Genomic DNA, 21,382 nt, shown 5'->3' on the forward strand with positions numbered 1-21,382 from the left:
CACAAATGCAGAGGCACACCAAAAATCAGTCCAAATCTGTAAGGTAGGCAAAAACCATTATGGTAAACAGAGGAAGTCCATAAGTCTATATATCCTTTATTTCATTTCAGAATCCCATTACACAGAAAACAAACAAACCTGGCTGCCAGTGTTTCTTGTGTAATGGGAATCTGAAATGAAATAAAGGATATACAGAAGAAAAAAGATTGACTTATAGACTTCCTCTGTTTACCGTAATGGTTACTGCCTACCTTACAAATTTGGACTGATTTTTCGTGTGCCTCAGCATTATATCTTTGGGGCCTCTGATAGTCTGAATTGTCTCACTTTAGAAGTGTGATGGTTAGTAGTTGTGTGTGAATTGTCATTGGCAGTCCTGGAAGGGGCAGTTGGCGGAATAACTATAGTGTCCTCCTGACGAGGGGCCTGGCACTTGAATTTTTGCAAATTAAGCACTGGCTGGGGAGCTTGTAGCTAGTCCACTTATGTATGCACATGATTTGGCATTAAGAGATTTGATATCTTGGTTTCAGATAACATGCTTATTAGCTACGTTGCGAAAACAGCCATGATTCTTGAGGGGCACTAGTGGTCAAAACATTTTAAGCCAAACTGTGATGGTACCATAATACATACATACTCGCGGTTCCACTTTTAAATATTTAGATTACCGTACTGTATAAGCAATTTAGGAAGATGGGACTTCCCCTTCATGCCTTTATCACACTTAGGGGTAACAACGGTGAAGTTTCTTAGTACGTTTGGCCATGTGTACAGGAAAATCTGGCCTCCAAACCCAAAAGCATGCAATTGTTTGGTTATACCTCAGGTTACCCTTGGACCCGAAATATGTGGCAGAAAGCCTACTGTGTTCTTAGATCAAGTGGAAGGAAAAATGTGGCATGGGCTCTCTCGCTACCTGCTGTAACTCGGTGAAGACTTGTTGATAGCCAGCTGCCATTGATACCTTTGTCTTACAATGCAATCAAAAGCTCCTTCGTGTTTGTTAGAGCTCTTTGCAGAAAGACCAAACAGTTTCTAACTGGGTGTTCTTATTTAGAAGATCAGGCTGGCTTGGGTACAGGAATGTTATACCCTGTGAAACGCCTGCTTTTTGTGCTGTCTGACTGTATTATACCTCAGACGATGTGTGTTTTTTTTCTGGATACTCAACACTGTTTAACAAAGGTCTTGCAACTTAACTTAAAGCATCTGCTTACAATTTACTCGAGCCAATTATGAAGTTTAACTTTTGCTACCCCTCATTGAATATGGATTTGAAGAATGGAATCCAGCTTTATGGATTGCACTTTCCTGATGTGGAATTTAGAAAGTGGATTTGAAACTGAGGAGTGATATTTATGCTACCCCTTCCCTGAAACAGATACAAGGAACTCCTTCAAGGTACAAGGTTGTGTGCCTCTAGAAGCAGTGTTGTACCCCAAGTAACTTTATTATGCTTAATGTTTACAGGTATCGAGGAAATGCTTTAAAATAATTATATTTATTTTACTATAATTGTAAGGATATACTTTTGATTTTGGTATCCAGTGACTCCAATGAAATTGATTTAAATGTTGCATTTTCTAAAAATATATTGCTATGCGTTGTTCAGTTTGAAGGATGCATGAAAGAAATGATGCGAGGAATAAATGACAGGACACAATGAATAAGTGTAATAATTTACATTTATATGCAAAGTTAAGAACACCATACAGAAAATATTTTGAAGTAAACTGATATGTGCAGTATCACAAATGGTGATCAACAAGTATTTTGCCTCACAGGTGAAAGCAAACTACTGTTGATTCTTACTACAAGCTAAATGGGATCCCGGAGTATCCACCTTGACCTCTATACATCATTCTAAAGTAAATCAATGGCACTTCTCGGTATGATTCAAGAATTCGATTAAATATTTGATTGTCTTTCACTCATCAGCAATGAATTCTATCACCATATAATCATGTTTCAGACTCAGGGGAAAGGATGTGGCTTAACGGCTAGAGCTGCGGTACCAGGTTCGAGTCTCGGCAGGGACGCTCAACGTCCTGTGATTCTGGCAAATCATGTAATCTCACCATACCTACCAAAAATTAATCTGTAACGCAACTGGTGCTCATGTAAAGCGCACTGATATATTCGGGGCAAGTTCGTGCTATATAAAAACGCCGAAAAAAGCCATTTAAATAATGTATCGAATTATTGAATGATACTCCTAGGAGTGCCCTTAATTTACTTTAGTATGTATACCCAGGCCTGATGGCTTTATGGCCAGCTCTAGTGTAATGGTGTAATTGGCAAGACTTCCGATCACCCCATTAAACTTCATACCCATCGCTCTACGAATTATTACAATACAAAAGAATCGTATAATGAGCAGGGAAATCGCAAGTACACCGCTGACATTAAAGCTCATAAAACAAACAATACTCCGGTCTTTGCAGATCCTCGAAATCAGAGGGAGGAGGTACACAATAGTGCTGCAGTACCCTATTAATTGCAGAATGTGCGCTATATGCCCAGCTCTTGTCATGTGACCTTGAGAACACCCTCTCTAAGCAACCCAGAGAAAGAGGTGAGGACCCTAAATATAAAACCATAATTCATCAATCTGACCGATTATTCCTTAAACGCTTCAATGTACCCCAAAGGACATGTTTTGTTTTGTTTTCTATAGCGCGGACTAGACCCAAAGATCAGAGCGCTTTATATGAGCACCAGCTACGTTACAGACGAACACATACATTTTTGTTAGGCACAGGGAGATTAAGTGATTTGCCCAGAATCACTGAATGTTGAGTGTCCCTGCCCAGACTCAACCCCAGTTACCCAGGTCGACCGCTCTGGCCGTTAGACCACATTCTCCACCCAACATTATCGAACTTGGGAGCTCACATGGAAATTTACTCAGAAATGTCATGGCTTCAAACCCTTAATAAGATCGAAAATTGCTGGCATACTGGAAGAGGAACAATTTTGCCATGGTCTCTTTATTGGAAGATGTGAAACACTACTTGAAAGTATGCAATATGGAGTAGAAACACAAGAAATAAGAATTCCCACATTAAAAAAAACCTATTTTTTCATGTAAAAACATACTTATTTTTTACAGTTGCTCCTAATTTAGCAAAAGCACATGCATGCAGCATTCACTGTCTGTGACACTACTTTAAGCCATGCTGCGGTGGTTTCAGATGCTCGTTTCCATTTTGTATATATTTATTTAAATCTTGCCTGAAATTCCTAGTGTTGCGTAAATTAATTGAATTGCGTAATTCATCTGGTGGTTATTTAATGACAGTTGCAAAGAAATAGAAAAGAAAGTGTTCAGTTTGAATAATCAAGTTGGCATTCCTGTGCCACAGTGTTTTTAGTACGTATGGATTTATTTTTTAACCAAACACCTGCTTTGTTCATCTTGTGATGCTAAGACTTGGAAATATTTCGCATAATAACAAAGTACTCAATTTGCTTGTAGGACACGAAAGATGAAGACCTTGATTTTGCTGATGATGTTGCTGGAGCGGCCAAGACACATCCTGCATTGAAAGATTCCCAGGACAAGACTGTGAGCTTTCTTTCAATACATTTACTAACTCTTTTCCCAAGCGGTGTGATTTTGCTCTTGATGGGCACAAGATCTCATGTGAAATCTGCCCACATGCAGCAATGTGACTTTTATATGACTGCAATCACTCCAAGAACCTCTCTCCTATTCGCATTTCCTTACATGGGTCCTCATTGAAGCAAGGTGAATATTTAAAGTGTCCTGCCTGATGCACAAAGTCCTTAGCTTTGCCTCTCCTCAGCCTCTCACACAAACTGAAAATCTCTGGAGTATTCGCTCTCGTTTAAAGTTCTCGGAAACTCGCTTGCTTGAACCCACCTGTATTCAACATCCCCACCACACCTGACACAATATGCTCCTTTGGATGTGCTGACAAAATCTGGAACTCCCTTGCTCCACACGGATCCTACTAGCTCACTTTTTAAATCTAAACTCAAATACAGCCTTTTCAATAGCTTCCTCCACAAATCCCTCACTCTAACCTTGTCTTTTTCTTTTTGCTCATCCTATCTTATCTTCTTGTTTTCCTTTTACACCTCAGCTTCCCTTACCCTCTCTGGCCACTACAGTGAACTTTGCTGTCTCCAACCCATTCACCGTATATATACTGTGAATATTTTATGTCTGGTATTTGAGACAGTTTTATGTGTCTTGAGAGTCAGTCTGGTTTTTCCCCAAAAATTTGCTCATCCTATCTTATCTTCTTGTTTTCCTTTTACACCTCAGCTTCCCTTACCCTCTCTGGCCACTACAGTGAACTTTGCTGTCTCCAACCCATTCACCGTATATATACTGTGAATATTTTATGTCTGGTATTTGAGACAGTTTTATGTGTCTTGAGAGTCAGTCTGGTTTTTCCCCAAAAACATAGGCAACGTTCATAGAGGAGTTTTGGTCAGAAACCTTCATCTGATGGTGTGTTAAAATGTTATTCATATTTTGGTTCTGCCCACCAGAGCATATAGCATGGGGCTATTGGTCAGCCCATTTTACAAATTGTGTCCTTTCGCTTTGCGTCACCACGCAAAGCCTGAGCTCATTGCTCATTTTTCACATCTGCCTACAAATATTTCCTTTCCCTTTAGTTGCAAAGTTGGTTCAAAGTATGTTGTTTATTTTTTTATTTTAACTTCAAATAGCATCTGTTTTTCTGAACTATTTAAGTTACATTGTAACATTATAGATGCCTGCAAGATGATGAGCAGAAAGTAAGCTGATCAGTCAACGGGAAATGGGAGAAGATCGTGGTGTTAAAAAAAGGTGAAAATAAAATAAAGTGGGGGGAGAAAGATAAAAGGATGAGCCACAGTGCTAAAAGCAGAAGAAAAAATAATTTCCTCACATCATCAGTGTTAGGCTACAACTCATCCAATGTGAAACAGACAATAAATGCATCAATCGTGAGCAAGTTGCTGACCCAAAATCCACTCTAGGTACATAAAAAAGTATGAGATACAGTGTTGTCTTCAGTAGACTATTAAAGCTGTTTCTAGTGAGACCACAAAAATGAATTCACTTGCCATTAAAATAATTTTATCAGCATCAGAAAATGTGTTATACTCGGTAGGTGCTCCGTCCATGTCTAGAAAGTTCTAAAGTGATTTATCACATTGTTTCAGCCACAAATATTGTGATATGTTGAAAACAGCATTGGGAACATGTTTATACAAAAATGCTTACTCTTATATATTTGGCCCATCTTTTTTATAATTTGAAGTACTGACGAAGGCCATTACTTTTCAGATATATAAAGGGCCAAAACAATTGCTCTCACCTCTTACAATACAGTATTGTGATATTGTGTAATTTGGAGGTTTGTGTGGAGGCAGGGATGTGGAGATCGATACAGTAGCTGGCAGTTGTTTGATTTCTGAGTCTTAGCTTCAATCTGACAATCTTCACTGATCTATCAAAACTGTACAACTCAAGTTTTTGAGTCATCCTAGCTCATGTTAAAGAAAATATGTTTCACAAGTTCCAAAATGCCGACTAACTTTAATGTGAAACTAAGCCCTTCTTGTACACAAACATCAAAGAGCATTACATCAATACTGTGACAGAGTAAAGTTTGGGAAGGTGACATGGACAAGAGTGAAGATCAAATTACAACCCATTTAGTGACCTTGTTTGTCCATCATTCGGAACTAGACTAGAGGTTTTTTAAATAAAGGTTAAGGTGGCCATTTATAGTTTCATGGCTGGGTTGCCAAACCACTTGGGTGGTGGCACCCCAACCTCTTCCAGCTTAGTTACAGTTCTGCCAAAGTGGATGAATTTCAAGATATTGCTCCCACTGACAAGGTTCTCAGAAATAAAAAGAAATCCCCAAAAGCAGGATTGGTTTTGGGAAACAAAAAAACAATAGTCCATTTTTTTCCTGTGGCATTTCAGGCAATATGTATTTGAAGGTCAGCTGTAGTTATTGTGGATTCCTGACATTCATTGCCCTATTGCCTTGTGCAGGGTCACTGGTCAAAGGCTTCCAATTGTGAAGATGATACGCCACATTGGAATGCTGGTTTTCCCACACACGCTGAATTGTGGCAAATCTCCTGCCCTAGGTTGCATATAAGGTCTTAAATCACACTGACTGCTATTACCTCCTTCAAACTTAACATTCAAGCTGCTGTCATAGATGCAGCACAGATACAGCAATCACAAATGCCTTTGACATTGTCCTACAATTCATTGTTAAATGGTAACATCAGTGAAGCCACCAGCAGAAACAAAACACTTTAAAGAGAATCATGCACTGCATAAATCCCCTTTCAGAACCACTTATGACTCTCTCCACAGAAAAGTGCTATGTCATCAACCTGTTCTTCTGTGCAAAAGTACATAAGATTTGACAGCAAATCGACAGTACTAAGCCTACTTCATCTCTTATGCCCATTGCTTTCTTGCACATTCTCGTACTTGTCATACTTCAAACCCCTATATCGTGCAGATTTCTCTGACATACTTAACCACCTCAAAGCCACTTCTGATGAAGATTGTGTCTTACCTTCATTCTCCATCAATGCTTTCTCTGGGGACACTCTCACGACTTATTACCATGATCAATGTCTCCCTCATGCAAAGTATCTTCCTTGAAGCTCTGAAGACAAGCCAGATCCTTCCACTCCTTCCACTCCTACAGAATCCTGCATTGGACCAAATGGTCTCACCAACCACCATCCCATCATTCACCTATAATTCTTTGCCAAAATCATTGAAAATAGGAAAACACAACAAATTGCCCGCCCCTCCTTATTTATTGTAACAAAATTAATCAAATCAGGACCAAACTAATACTCAATTTCGTTTGATCAGGTACCTTGATTGGTACCACTTGATTTTTTTTTTTAGTAAAATTTCAAAACGTGCTTTAGGCAGAAAAAGGGTACACCTTATCATGTAGCCGCATATATATATATTATACATTTACATACATTACATATAAAACAAAATAATTATTCACAAAATTGGAAAAGAACATCCAACAAATATTTAAATAATAAACCTTACAATTATCATTTTCAAACAAACATCAATTTCATGGCTTATCATAAGACAACGTCAAAAGCCCAGGAACATTGAGAACTATTTCATTAATCCTAATGTGTACTCAATATATTACTCTGTTCCCGTTGGAATGCCGACGCATTTCGAGTTAGGGCCAGAGGGGTTCCCGAACTCTCATCAGGGCCTTATGAATAATCTGTGTGGGATGTAAAGGATAATGACTTTTAGTTAAAAGTCTAAAGGCCTCGTCTCTCTCTTATATCAAAAGTTATTGCATGCCAAAATGTACCTGTGTTCTTCAATCAGAAGAGAAGCGGTGTATTCTCAAGCTTCCCAACTGGGGAGGGGGGGGCGTGTAGTATTTAGTTTGCCCCCCCCCCCATCCCACACAGATTATTCATACGGCCCTGATGAGAGTTCGGGAACCCCTCTGGCCCTAACTCGAAACGCGTTGGCATTCCAACGGGAACAGAGTCATATATTGAGTACACATTAGGATTAATGAAATAGTTCTCAATGTTCCTGGGCTTTTGACGTTGTCTTATGATAAGCCATGAAATTGATGTTTGTTTGAAAATGATAATTGTAATGTTTATTATTTAAATATTTGTTGGATGTTCTTTTCCAATTTTGTGAATAATTCTTTTGTTTTATATGTAATGTATGTAAATGTATGAAATGTATATATATGCGCTACATGATAAGGTGTACCCTTTTTCTGCCTAAAGCACGTTTTGAAATGTTGCTAAAAATAAAAATCAAGTGGTACAAATCAAATTATCTGATCGAACGAAATTGAGTATTAGTTTGGTCCTGATTTGATTAATTTTGTTACAATAAATAAGGAGGGGCGGGCAATTTGTTGTGTTTTCCTATGGTTGCAAAAGGTCCAGCCGGCCCCTGTCCCGTCAAGGACCTAACTCCCTTGGGTGTCAAAAATCATTGAAAAAGCAGTATTGGCTCATCTCCAAGATCACATTAATGCGAATCATCTCGTGCACAATTACCAGCCTGGCTTCAGATCATGCTGCAGCATGGAGATAATTACCTTCCACATCATAGATGATACCCTCCTGACCACAGACAGAGATGACCACTGCCTTCTAATATTGCTGGACCTCTTATTTGCCTTTGAATGTTTATTGCACCTTCATACGCACCCTGGAGTCTTGAATGGGATCACTGGCAATGTCCTTCACTGGTTCTACTCCTACCTTTCCAACTCACAGCAGTTTGTTCACTTCCAGGCCCCTAAAGACCTCTATAAATTGCAGAACCCTCAAGATTTCCATACTGTCCCCTATCATCTCATAATCTCCGATACACTTATGATACACAACCCTATTTTAAAGTATACTCTGCTTCAGACATCCAATAACTGAAACACTTCCTGAAAGGCATCCAACGCCTGAAACAGACCTGGATGGAAAGCGCCTACCTAAAGCTCATCCCAGGCAACACAGAATTTCTGTTAATTGCTAAGAACAACATGCAAAAAACAGTACAAACCTAGCTCAGTAAGATGAACCTTGAAGGCTTTGAAACCCAACTTTCACCAAATACAAAGTCATTTGGATTCACCTTGGACACCTATCTCCCTCAAGGAACACATTGCAGAAAAAACAAGGAAGGCTTGGTAGCAGGGCTTTCGTAAAAAAAAAAAAAAAGTGAAATCGCTACCTCCAGAAAGTGGCTCCTGAACTGCTGTCAAGCCCTCATACTCTTGCACCCGTATGGTGGTATTGCTCTGCTCCTTGGCCTATCAGACACCACACTAGCTCTCATGAAAGAAATCCTGTGTGCTGCAGTATATCTCGTAAAGAACCTGGAGGAATATGATCACATCACCCCCATCCTGATGGAACTTCATTGGTTCCTTACTAGCCCGCCGCATCTTCAAATCCATCTCTTTCATTTAAAATGTCATCACAACCAGCACCCCAATCTTTTTTGCTGTCCATCTGACATTCTCTGGTTGTTCTCAGCAGCCAGGACACCATGAGATTGCAGACTAAGAATGCAAAAAAAATGATGACAAGGCCTTTTCCATCTGCGCACCCTAGATCTTAACAATATTCTTGTATCCATCAGCAACACCCCAGGTCTACTCCAATTTAGGAGGAGTTGAAGACACAACTCTTTAGATAACGCATAAATCACAATATATCAACCGCTTACAAACCAGCTCCCTTTCCTATCACTCATTGACTTTATTCTTATCTTTGACCATGTACAGTGCTCTGCTCCCTTTTGGCCACCGCTTGCACTATAGAAATACCTCATACATACTTAACTATGCCTTCGCCTCCTCCTTTTTGATTTATTTGCGGATGTTATGACTTTAGACAAAGATTAAGTAAAGAAAGTACATAATATATTAACTTTGTAAATATACAGATGTCATCACCTAAGTTGTAAAGAATACTTCAAAGTATACTTTATTGAAAGTGAAGCATATATCATGCATTCACAAGAGTGAAATCCTGGCTAGCACTTAACATTTCCGGTGGATTCATAGAAATGTAAACCTGCGAGGCCTCCTGATTTATAATTATTTATGGTTAATGTACTTAGTTTGAAAAGTAACCAACTGGTAAGCCCTTTCTTACAGAAAACAGGCATGTGTTCCTGTTATAGTTTACCTATAAAATTGCAATATAAGATTTAGCAAGAAATGTTTTAGTTTAAATGAGAATGTTGTTTCATGTGTTCCCACATTGTAACCTGGAGGATCTAGCAAATGGCTCATGGGTACAAATAGAATCAAAGCTACATTTGAAATAGGCAGCCCAGTCCACAAACCATTCTCGCTATGTAAAGTGTTTTCTTCCTGGAAATATGGGACTAAGGGCCTGATAACAATGCCGGTCGGACTTTTGTCTGACCGGCACAGTGGCGGTTGTAGGACCGCCTGACTAGTAGTCGGCGGTCCCGCTGCCCGCATTACGATGCAACCATCTTCACAGCGGTCACAATGTGTATACTTTGCATTGTGGAATGTGCTACGGGCTGCAGCACACTCTGGAGTAAAAATATACACATTTCGAATATCCCTGCACATATCATAAGACCTTTACCTTTCCTATGTTCATCTTTAAAGAAATAGATAATATTTTGGTCTATAAATCGTAAAAATTAATATGGTAATTGAGGGCCCAATCTGGACTTAAGATAAGGACTAGAAAGAATGAATTGTGGGGCGAGGTGAATCAAAGGAAATGCAAGAATAACTTATCATGATTTAAATGCACATTAGAGGAAGTATTTTATAAACCGCTCTACCGTTGGTGAAGGAGCGTATGGGCATTACTCTTTAAGGGTGGTGTTATGTTTAGGTGGGATGGGCCATTATAATTTTTAACAATCGAGAAGTAATTCCATGAGTGCCTACAGCATGCAGTGGCTCAGCAGGGTCGCTCTGTAAGGTAATGGAAGTATGGAAATTGGGCCCCACTTCCCCCAGGATTGGTAGCAAAAAAATCAACCAGTAGTTGTCGTGACATGAAGTGGGCCCTTCGCACTCCTAGGCTTCCATATCACTACACCTGCTGCACTATTTTTTAGCTACGCCCCCAATTGCTTTACATTAAAGTACTTTTAGCTAATTCATTTGTGACGAAGGACGACTGTAGGTCGTTGCTTAAGGACGTGAGATATATTTATAAAAAGGCGACTGTTCCTAGAGAGACAGTAACAAAACCCTTGAAGAATATACGATAACTAAATGCACATATTGGCACCCGCTAAATTACCCATTTCTAAAGATAAACGTGAAGACTATTGGAGGAGAAACGGATTCTGGAGCTTCATGGTTAACTGACAGAAAGCATACTGTGCTGTTATAGGATGGGTTCAAACACTAGTTTGACCTAGAAATATTAGACAGTGTGGTGTGGACATTTATCTTTATTCAGGCAGAGCCAACCAAGTGTCTTTAGCCATGTATTAGTATATTCACTAGAAAACAGTCTCTTTTTTTTTTTTTTTTATTGAGATGGATTAGAATAGCACTACAAAAAAGAAATACGTTCATACATATAATGAAATATCAGCTGGATAAGAAGATAAGTACAAAAATACACAAGGGTTTAAAAAACAGTTCATCAATACATAATACAAGTCACCATCTAAAAGTATTTTACAAACAGGCAGGAGTTCAATCAATTCATCCTCTTGTTTCCCTCCACTTACTAAGGGGTGCCCAGATTTTTTCCCCAAATACTTTCTTCTTCTGTCCCTTGAATTTATATAAGCATTCTTCGATATTATGAGTTCCAAGCAATCTAGTCAACCAAACCTGGAATGAGGGGGCAACTGAGTCTTTCCATGCCGCCGCTATTAAAATTCTTAACACTGCCACACAAAGAAAGACAAAGGCTTCCGCTTCATGTGTGATTTTCAGATTTTCATCCCTGCCAATTAACACAGTCGTTGGGGATAGAGAGATTTGTCCCTCTAGCAGCCCCGATAAAAATTTCTCCATTTCAGTTAAAACAGGTTTCAAGTTTGGACAAGAATAAAACATATGAGTTAAATCTGCAGGGCTTTGGTCGCATCTCGGGCATCTATCTGTATCCCTTTTCCCCCATTGGAACAGCTTTGTTGGGGTGTAATATAGATTAAAAATCATTTTATAATGTTGTGTTTTTAAGTTGGTTGCTCTTAATATTTTCTTGTTCAATGCTAATGCATAGTCCACATCTACATTTGGATCCCCAATTCTAAGAGCCCATGCGTTTTCCACTTGCACCACGTCATCTTCCAGACTCTGCAACAAAAGACCATAGCCTATTTTAATCTTCCGACCACCATTCCTTATATATTGAACAATCGGATTCATCTCCTGGATAGAAATCCTAGGTCTTATGGATTTCACTGATTGTTCTAATTGATTGTACAACATCCAGTGGTTCGCTGAGATGTCATATCTTTGTTGCAGAGTCTCGAACCCCAACAACTCTTCCTTACTCATTACATAACCCAGATACCGGATACCCAGCCTTTTCCAAAGGGCACTATTCCTATTCTGTCCAAGATGTTTAAATGGGTTTGAATCCCAGAGGTCTAAAATACCATTAATCTTCGGGATCTTAAGAAATTTCAACATTTGCTTCCATACACCCCATGCACCTAACATCAATTTACTTTTACTCCTCTTATAAAATTGCGCATTTACCTCCCGTATTAAAATCCCCTTGGCTTTTTCACCTATTACTAATTCATAGATTGTGGGAATTCTGGAAAGGCCAGGCTGGCCTACCGGGGTGTTACAGCATAATAACTGTTTCATATGCAACGCTAAACAGACCCAGTGATATAGTCTGAGATTAGGGGCTGCTAGCCCTCCCCTCTCTTAAGGTAGTGACAATTTAGCTAGCGATCTTCTTACTTTACCATATTGCCAGAGAAACTGTGAGAAGACTGATTCCATTCTTTTTATCAAAGTTTCTTCAATTAATAAGGGAATAGCACGAAATAAATACAGCAGTTTCGGAAACATTGTCATTTTGAGAACATTAACTCGTCCAATCAAAGATAAATGTAAAACATCGATTCTCCTCAAATCTTTCTCTATCACCGCCAATACTGCCAAATAATTTTCCTGAATTATCTTTCCCACATCTGCATTAATTTTAACTCCTAAATAAATAGGAGCATCAACATATCTTTGATCTCTTTTCTGGATATTCTTTGTACAGATTATTATAGTTTTCTCCGTGTTGAGTTTATACCCTGAATATGCCCCGAACTGAAAGCCAGATTATTTAATTCCTGTATTGCTATATCCGGTTTATTAGTAACAATTGCCAAATCGTCCGCATACGCTAGTATCTTAGTAGTATGACCATGTGAAATAACAGGGGATATTCTATCTGAGGCCAAGATTTTCCTAATCAACGGATCTATATATAACGCGAATAATATAGGTGAGCAGGGACAGCCCTGGCGTGTGCCTCTTTTGATTGTTACCTGCTCTGATTGAAGCCCCATAGTAGTGATTCTGGCAACTGGATCCGCATACATAGCCTTAATACCTTTCCTACAGTTTTCTCCGAAACCTCTTTTCTCCAACACCTCCCACATAAAATCCCATACTACACGGTCAAACGCCTTCTCGCCATCCAATAAAATCATAGCCATATCACTCCCTGTCATAGTAGCAGCATCAAATAATGAAATAGCCCTTGCAGTGTGTTCGGTGGTACCACGCCCTGGAACAAACCCATGTTGCCAGGGCGATACAAGTTGATCTATAATCCCTCCTAATCTTTTAGCCCAAACTTTTGAATATAGTTTCGCATCTGTATTAATTAAAGAGATCGGCCTATATGAGCCCGGGTTTTCCTCTGGCTTTCCCTTTTTGTGGAATACCACAATATTGGTCTGCTTCCAACTATCAGGAATAACACCTGAACATATGACTCCATTAAAAAGATCCTCCAGTATTGGCAGGATTTCTTCACTCAAAGCCCTATAAACCTCGATCGGGATCCCATCTGGACCTGCCGCTTTGCCCAATGCCAGTTCACTCAGAGCATTTTTTATCTCCTCACTTGTTATACCCAATTCCAGTCGATCTCTATCTTCATCCTCCACCCTAGGTGTTATAAAAGATTGGTCTTGTATAGGAAATACCGCCCCTGGATCCTGATCATAAAGTTTTTGGTAGAAATCGTGAAACGCCTGTATTATAGAGTTTGGGTCATTATATTCCCTCCCGTTGTAGCTTATCTTACTGATGTTATTTCTATTCGAATCTTGTCTTATACGCAATGCTAATGCTCTGCCCGCCTGCTCCCCGGTCTCATAGCGCCTTGCTCTTTGCGTTTGATATGCACAAATCTCTTTCTGAGTGATTATTTTTAGAAGGTCACCCTTAATCCTGGCCATATTTCTAGTAGTCTCACTACTATCTTTACCAGTTATTATTTCATCGATATGATGTCTCTCTGTTTCAGCCAGAGCTGCTATCAAATTATCTATCTTGCTCTTGTCTTCTTTCCTAATTCTTGTTGCGCAGCTAATCGGCTCCCCTCTTAATGCAGCTTTATACGATTCCCAGACTCCATTTCTGGATGCACTATATCTATTAACATCAAAGAATTCTTTTGGCCACATTTTCATATGATTTAAAAACCTTTCGTCATTTAATAATTTCCTGTCAAAGGTCCATCTAGAGGTTTTCCTTAATACACTGGGAACTTTATAAGAGAGTACCAGAGGATTATGATCTGAAATTATTCTTGGTAATTTCTGAATGTTTACTTTCCCAATCTCTCCAATTGTGATGAAGAAATAGTCTAACTTAGAATATTTTTGTGCTGGATGGGAGAAATATGTATAGCCACTATCACCTGGCATCTTATCTCCCCAGATGTCTACCAGGCCATGAGACTGCAGCATGGAGCTTATTGCTGCCTTAACCTTTCGTTTGCGGCCTGTATATATACTCCCCTGGCGCCAGTCTGCAGAAATGTTCATATCCCCACATACTATCAGCGGGGCATCCCAATTGGCCAATTCCTCTTCCAACTTATCAAACATCATAGGATCATCCTCATTTGGACCATACATTACACATAATGTGAACCCCATATTCATTTCCGCCAATAGCCATCTGCCTGAGCCATCCGTTTTGATACGTTTCGCTCCGCCTAGATGATTTTTAGCTAGTATGGCCACTCCTCTTATCATTGACGATTGGGTGGAACAACCAATCAAAGTAAACCCATACATTTCCAAGATCTTCCTTTTATTCCAGGGAATATGGGTTTCCTGAACGCAGACTATATCAATATTATTTGTCAATCTCTGCCTCTTCTTCCAATCATTTAAACCCCCTGTATTAATACTACAAATTCTAATGTCTGACATGTTTTACATATTTGCCTTTCCTACCTTGATTCTTATCCAGAAACCTGATATCAACCTGTAGACTATTCCTTTCCATCTCTTGCTTTTTCCAATTTTTCACCCCCCCTTCCCCCCCCACCCCCACCCTCTCCTCCCACTGCGCTTCCTCCCTCCCCCTGTCGAGCTCCGGAATGGAGCTCCCCCTCAACCCTCCCCCTTGTCTTGAGGCGCTCAGACCGCTGGTCTGTGCACGTGATGGTTACAGCTTAGCGTGAGGAGAAGTGACAACTACTGTAACCTTTTGTCCCCCTTAGTTTTACCCCCCACCAAATTTACATTAGCAAAAAATGATCTCATTGTGATCCCCCACCTTTTACCAACCCCTCCACCATATGTGTTAGCTACCAGTTAGGATCTGCCATTTTTCTTTGAACTCCTTCAGTGATACACGGGAGTACCCCCTACTCTGTTCACTCCACACGAAAATATTGTACTACCGTACTCCCATTTCCATTCCCATTCACAATTTGGGTCAACATTTGATCATTCTTTTAGCACACCAATTACGACATCAAGAACTCTTTAGCTTTGATCCCTGACGAGAAATAAAATGTTTTTCCATCCTGTATTACTTTCAGCTGGGCGGGGTTGATCAGGTAGGCCTGCATACCCTTGTCTTGGAAAGGTTTGATCATCTGCCGTAATCTCCAGCGTCTCTCGACTGTAATATGGCAGAAATCGGGGCGAACGAAAAAGGTATATTCATCAACTGTTTTTTTTTTTATCAGGTCTCGCCCTCTCAGAAATTGCTTGTCTCAAATTAAAGTTGCCCAGAAAGATCAAGATTGCCCTAGGCTTGACTCCCTCTTTTGCCTTTTGATAGATGTTTGCCGGGGTGCGATGTGCTCTCTGGATCTCCCTCTCAAAATCCCAATCTTTCAACTCCTTAAAGGCGGACACAAAGAGCTTGACGATGAATGCTTTCATATCTGTCCCCTCGGCCCCTTCGGGGATTCCAAGGATACGAAGGTTGTTTTGCCGCGACCTATTTTCTAACGACTCAAGTTTCCACTGAACGTCGGTAAACTGTTTTGCTTGCATGTCGACTTTCTTGACTGCCGCTGCTGAATCCGCTTCTGTGGATACCACTCTATCCTCCAGATTAGTCACTCGCTCACCGAGGTTCACACACGCCTTTGTCAGCTTTCTCACCTCCCCTTGTATTTTCCTCACAGCCGCCTGGGATTTCCGACTATCTTGCCTTGCTTCCTCTCTGTGAGCCAATATCTCCTGGTGAATAATCTCCAGGAGCGACATTTGTGCCGAAGCCCCCTCAGGGCTGTCTAGCGGAGCATTCGAAAGCGGTGGCTCTCCATTTTGATTAAGTGTTTTTGCTCTCACCGCCATTTTTACCGCTGTGCTTGGGGGGGTACTTTCCTCAGGTTCTGAATCACTGCCAGTCTCTATATCGCTGATTTCTTGTTCCAAGCTATCATCTCCTTCCTCAGACCATTCGCCACCCTCCGATACCGAGAAGAATGCCTCACTTTGGGCTTCTTTTTTACTACAGCTGCTCCCCCCTGTATCATCCTGCAAGATCCCTTCCATGCCATGATGTAAAGATTTAACGTCACCCAGCTGATCTTCTACCGGAATTTCCCCTTGCAGTTCCCTTTCTTCCACCAATACTACAGAATCCAACTGTTCTGCGAGATCATCAGTTGTAGTGCATGGAGGTACCTCTTCATTACCATTATCCGGGGGAACCTGTGTATCATCCTCCTTCTGATCTTTCATATCTTTAATGTCTTTATTCTTATTCAGCTTCTGGAAGATGTCTGATATTGGAACAGTGCCCAGATTATCCGAGTTCCCCTTGCTAGCACCCTGCTGAGCTAGTTTTTTTATTTGAGGGGAGCCTTGTCTCTTCCTTTTACTACCTTCATTGTCTGCCATAGACTCTGCAAGCGCCGCTGCTGCTTTTCTCCTAGCTGCTGCTTTAGCGCTGGCGCTCATTTTAGGAGCCATAATTGCCCTTCGCCTCTCTTCTGGCCCAAATGTCTCCTTACCGCCAAAAATATCCTCGTTTTCATCACTCTCAGTCTGTACAACTCCAATGCCCTCCAGATTGTAGGATCTCTGCTCCTCACCGTCTCTTGGAAGGCGAATATCCGATTTCAGTAGCTTCTCAGCGCGGGACTTCCTTCTCTGCTGGGATTGCCGTCTTTGGAAACGACTCCGCTAGGCTTCGACCCTGTAGGTTATCTCCGCGAACTCCGCCGCCTCCGCTAGCAGTCTGGAAGCAGCTCCGCCTCTGAACCGCCGAGTCAGCTGAAACACCTCCAGTAGCAGCCGCTTCAGCGGCTGACAGCACGTAAGTTTCATGCGCGTCAGTTTCACCCAGCCGCGACTTCTTGCCGTTCTCTTGCGCTTTCTTTCGCCCCGACGTCAGAGACCCTCGCAGATTCCACCCAGCATCCGAAACACAGCCTCTGTTAGGGGAAAAACGGGGTAATTGCTCGACTTTACACTCCTCCTCACGCGAGCTGTTTCCCGACCGTCTCACACGGCCGCCATCTTGCCTCCAGAAAACAGTCTCACAGCACAGTTAAACATAAGGTTGCCGTAACGTGGATCATCCTACCAGATGTAGAGGAGACTCATGAGAAGGAAACATTCTTCATGTTGTAGGTCACATCTATAGACCGCTTTAGCTGTTCATTGTCGAAAAAATACACATTGCGTACACTATCAATGCTTACAGCGGCTTTTGGAGCAGCCTTTGCTTATCATTCATTGGCTTTTTTGTCAAACTAATTTATTTCTTCTTCAATGAGTTTCACTCCATTTCTTGATTTTGCCCCCCCCCCCCCCCCCCCCCCCAGAAACCCCCCTCCCCGATCCCCACGGAGTCTGGCTTCTTCGCCATCATTTCATTTTATGATCCCTGCTTACATTCAGCGAACTATAATTTTATATTGCTTTTAGCCCTCTATCGGAGTGCTTTCTGTCTTCTCCACACTCTCAATTGTGATGCTTCGTACACTTGTGCCTCTTTGCTCTCTGACTCGGCATCTCGACTGTTGTATTTCTCACCCCAGTCCCTACTTAGTGCTGCTTACTTGTACAGTTGTTCTCACCACAGCTTCCTTCTTTGTTTCCACGCCCCTCCCTATTCCTTTATAAACATGCATTATTTTCTTTTTTATGAGGGCCTGGCAGCTTCAATTTACTACCTAGCCACTTTCTGTAAATTCACTTTTATGCACCTTTTAATCTATTTGGTCTTTTTAATTTAGTGCTACAAGGTGGGTGTCCGCCATCTGCAAAACATAATTAAAAAAAACAAATAAGCCAAAATGGCCATTGCATCTTGACCTATGAATGTGCATGCCTAATGATACATGCATGCACATAAGTCACTGCGCTGGCGCCAAAATGACGTCTCCTTCACAATGTATGCACTCGCATATATGATGACGCATGCATGCACATACAATATTATGGTGGGGCCAATTTATTTTTATTTTTTTGCCAAAGCTCTTCAGCATTTGATACAGGCATTTTTGCTTGGGCAACAAGCTTGACAAAACCAAAACATCAGCATATACCTTTTAAAACCGTGATCTATTGACTTTGCGGATACTTTTTAGGTCGAGCCTAAACAGTGCTTGCGCTGTTAGGCGAACTGTTGGCCGTATTTTGTGGGGTCTGAGTCCTCACACACTTTGGATTGGCTGTTGCGTGTGTCATGTAAAAATCGTAGCCTGCAAATGGCTAATTGTGGGTGCATGTCCCACTTTTTCTGAAAAGGTCACTCCCATGGAGTATTGCTGCGGGTACGAACAGCGACACACACGCAGTCCCTACGTGCAATTCTGACCTGGGAGTGTAGCCGATGAGTGCTTTTTTTTGTGTAAATCGTACCATGTTGCTTTTTTAATGGTGCGGGTGCCGCAACTGCTTAGCGGTGTCATGCGTATCCCTTCTCCAGCACGCACAAAGTTGAAGAGATTAGCGAGGTGCAGCGCTTAGCAACTACGACATGCAAAAAACGCATGTTTGTAATTGCCTTGCCCCAACATGTCCTCCAGAGTAGCCTATTCTTCTTGGGGCTTAGGGGTGAGGCAAAGAAGGTAAGACAATTGTGCTCAAACTTTTGTAAGAGTGCACGCCCTTTCTGAAGCAAACTTGCGCGAGGCCGTAGCTTAATATGCACTGCTCCAGGGCTTTCAGACACCAAGGAGCAGAGGAGACAGAGCGCGAGGTGTTAGCACTGCAGCAGCGTGAGCTAAAGTGGGAGCACAAGGCCTTCTCCTTCCGCTGCTGACTTTCCTCAGCCGCCTTCATACCATTATGTCAGCCAGCAGTCTACTGGAGTAAGTGAGGCCATCCTACCAACATGCCGCCACCAAAGGCCACGTGTTTCTGTAGTGCAAAAGAGGTCTGCGGCTTGGGCGGAAGCATGGACCTTCACTTTCACATCTTTTACCCCTTCATAAGTCCATATCTCAATTGTACATGCAGATCTCGCACTTCTTGTCTGCTTACAGGATAAGTGGTATGGGCGCCCTAGCACAGGCCGCAGTCACATTTAGGGTTCTCTTCCCTTTGTCAGTACAGGCCCCAAATCCTAAAACACCTTAGCCGGGTCTGGTGGCTCAATGGACTAATAGGTCCACTTCAGGGGCCTGTGTTCGACCTTATGGTAACAGGGTCAAACCCCAGCGGGTCCACTCAGCCTTTCATCCATCTGAGGTCGATAAAATGAGTACCAATGAGTTGGGTAACAATACACATCTTTTATTCAGTGCCAAGATACCCTCCTGAGTGAATGTGAGCTTTACAAATGCACATGTTATGTTAGTCAGGGCTTCTTGCTCACTCACCGCAAAGGCCTGGTACTCAAAATGTTTAGCCAAATTGCCCACAGATCTTTCCCTTCCCCGAGTATCCTGGTCCTGCCCTTGGATCAGATTTCTTTTTACAGTATTGCCGTAATTTCCACCAGTCACTCAGCGTGCCTTGCACTCCCCATTCAGAATTTTAATTGCCACATACCCCCTGTTTTCCTAACATTAGTCAGCTTGGCCCTAATCCCTCTTTAGCATCATACTACCCTTTTTTGACCTCAAGCCTTCTGCCTTCATTTTTTTGGAGAGGGATTGCTTTTTTTAGCATATGGTTTAGTTTTCTTTTCTTTTTGGATCCTCTTCTTTGCATTGTCTTCACTGATTTCCTTTGACGCCTCGTCCCAGTTTCCCAAGGACATGGCATCCCAGTTCTACCAATTTGCTGAGTTTTTCTTCTGCATCTCCAGTGCTCCCCTTTCCATAAGACTAATATCTACCATACTCTTATCAGTACTACTTCTTGGCAGTCGTGGGTGGCTCCATAGTCCCATGTCTTTTTCAGCATTAGCGACCCGCATCCCCTAATGGCTTTTTGCTTAAGCTGCTCCCAAGTTCATAATGCAATCTACATGGCACTTGATCTTAACAACTTTTTTTTTGTTCCCCGTGTCTAATGGAACTTGCTTTGGACATGATACAGAGACCAAGGTAGCCAGGGAAACTAAACGTTTGAGCTATTGGCATTGCATTTATATTAGCAGCGCCAATAGCTCAAGCTTTCAGTAATGCTAGACCTATTGCATTGCAAATGCTTGTTTCTAATGGGGTATTCATGTTCTGCCGGTACTTCACATGAGCATATCTATTGACGAATTGCAACTCTAAAAGACAAAACATCTCATTAGGGGAAAGCTCTGAAAGCCACTGCTCTACATGCATTAGCAGCAAATCATAATTTCTTTATTAGCTTATTATCAGCTCTGAACATTAGTGTGTAAGTACTCTCTGCCCCATGAATAGCCCTTTTCTATGGTACATAGTTACATTCTCTCGAAGCAGTGTGGAACTTAGCAATACATTCATTGAGTTAGAAGGTTAGACATTTTTAAAGAAAACTTTGCCTATTAACATTTTTAAGTTAGTCATGGGTAAAACACAAAGCGAGTTTTAGCGACCACTACTTATCACTTAATTATAATAAATTATAGACCAACGTTTTTAATGATGAATTTTATAATTCAATGCATTTAATAAATGTGTTATATTCTACAGTGAACGCGTGCTTCTTTAGTCCCTGCTCTTTCACATCAGTGTTTGGAGCGACAGAAAGCTTATGATTCAGCTACAAATCCATGCATTTTCCATCATCCTAAGCCAATGGGCAGTGAGTGTCCTTTGTTACCATTGTATTGCGGGCGGGGTGGGGTTTACTGTATGCTCTTGCATGACAACGCTTGTTTGTACTGGTACCTAATTTTTACATTTTTGCATTACATCTTTGTAATCTAATTTCTTATTAAAATAATGTAAAACACATATTTTGTTTGTCATAAAACTTTCAATGTTTAGTTACTGATTTAAGTTGTCCTGGGTATCATAG

General features: G+C 41.2%; 1 protein-coding gene across 1 annotated transcript in view; it reads left to right on the forward strand.

Annotated features, from left to right (window-relative positions):
- CCDC60 (coiled-coil domain containing 60) overlaps nucleotides 1–21,382 on the forward strand; it is a 652,013-nt gene that overhangs the window by 280,667 nt on the left and 349,964 nt on the right. The window contains exon 2 of the mRNA XM_086943297.1: nucleotides 3,482–3,571. Coding sequence (XP_086799423.1) covers nucleotides 3,482–3,571 — 90 coding nt within the window. The remainder of the gene's footprint in view (nucleotides 1–3,481; nucleotides 3,572–21,382) is intronic.

This window comes from Lissotriton vulgaris, chromosome 11, assembly GCF_964263255.1.
Source record: "Lissotriton vulgaris chromosome 11, aLisVul1.2, whole genome shotgun sequence".
NCBI lineage: Eukaryota > Metazoa > Chordata > Amphibia > Caudata > Salamandridae > Lissotriton > Lissotriton vulgaris.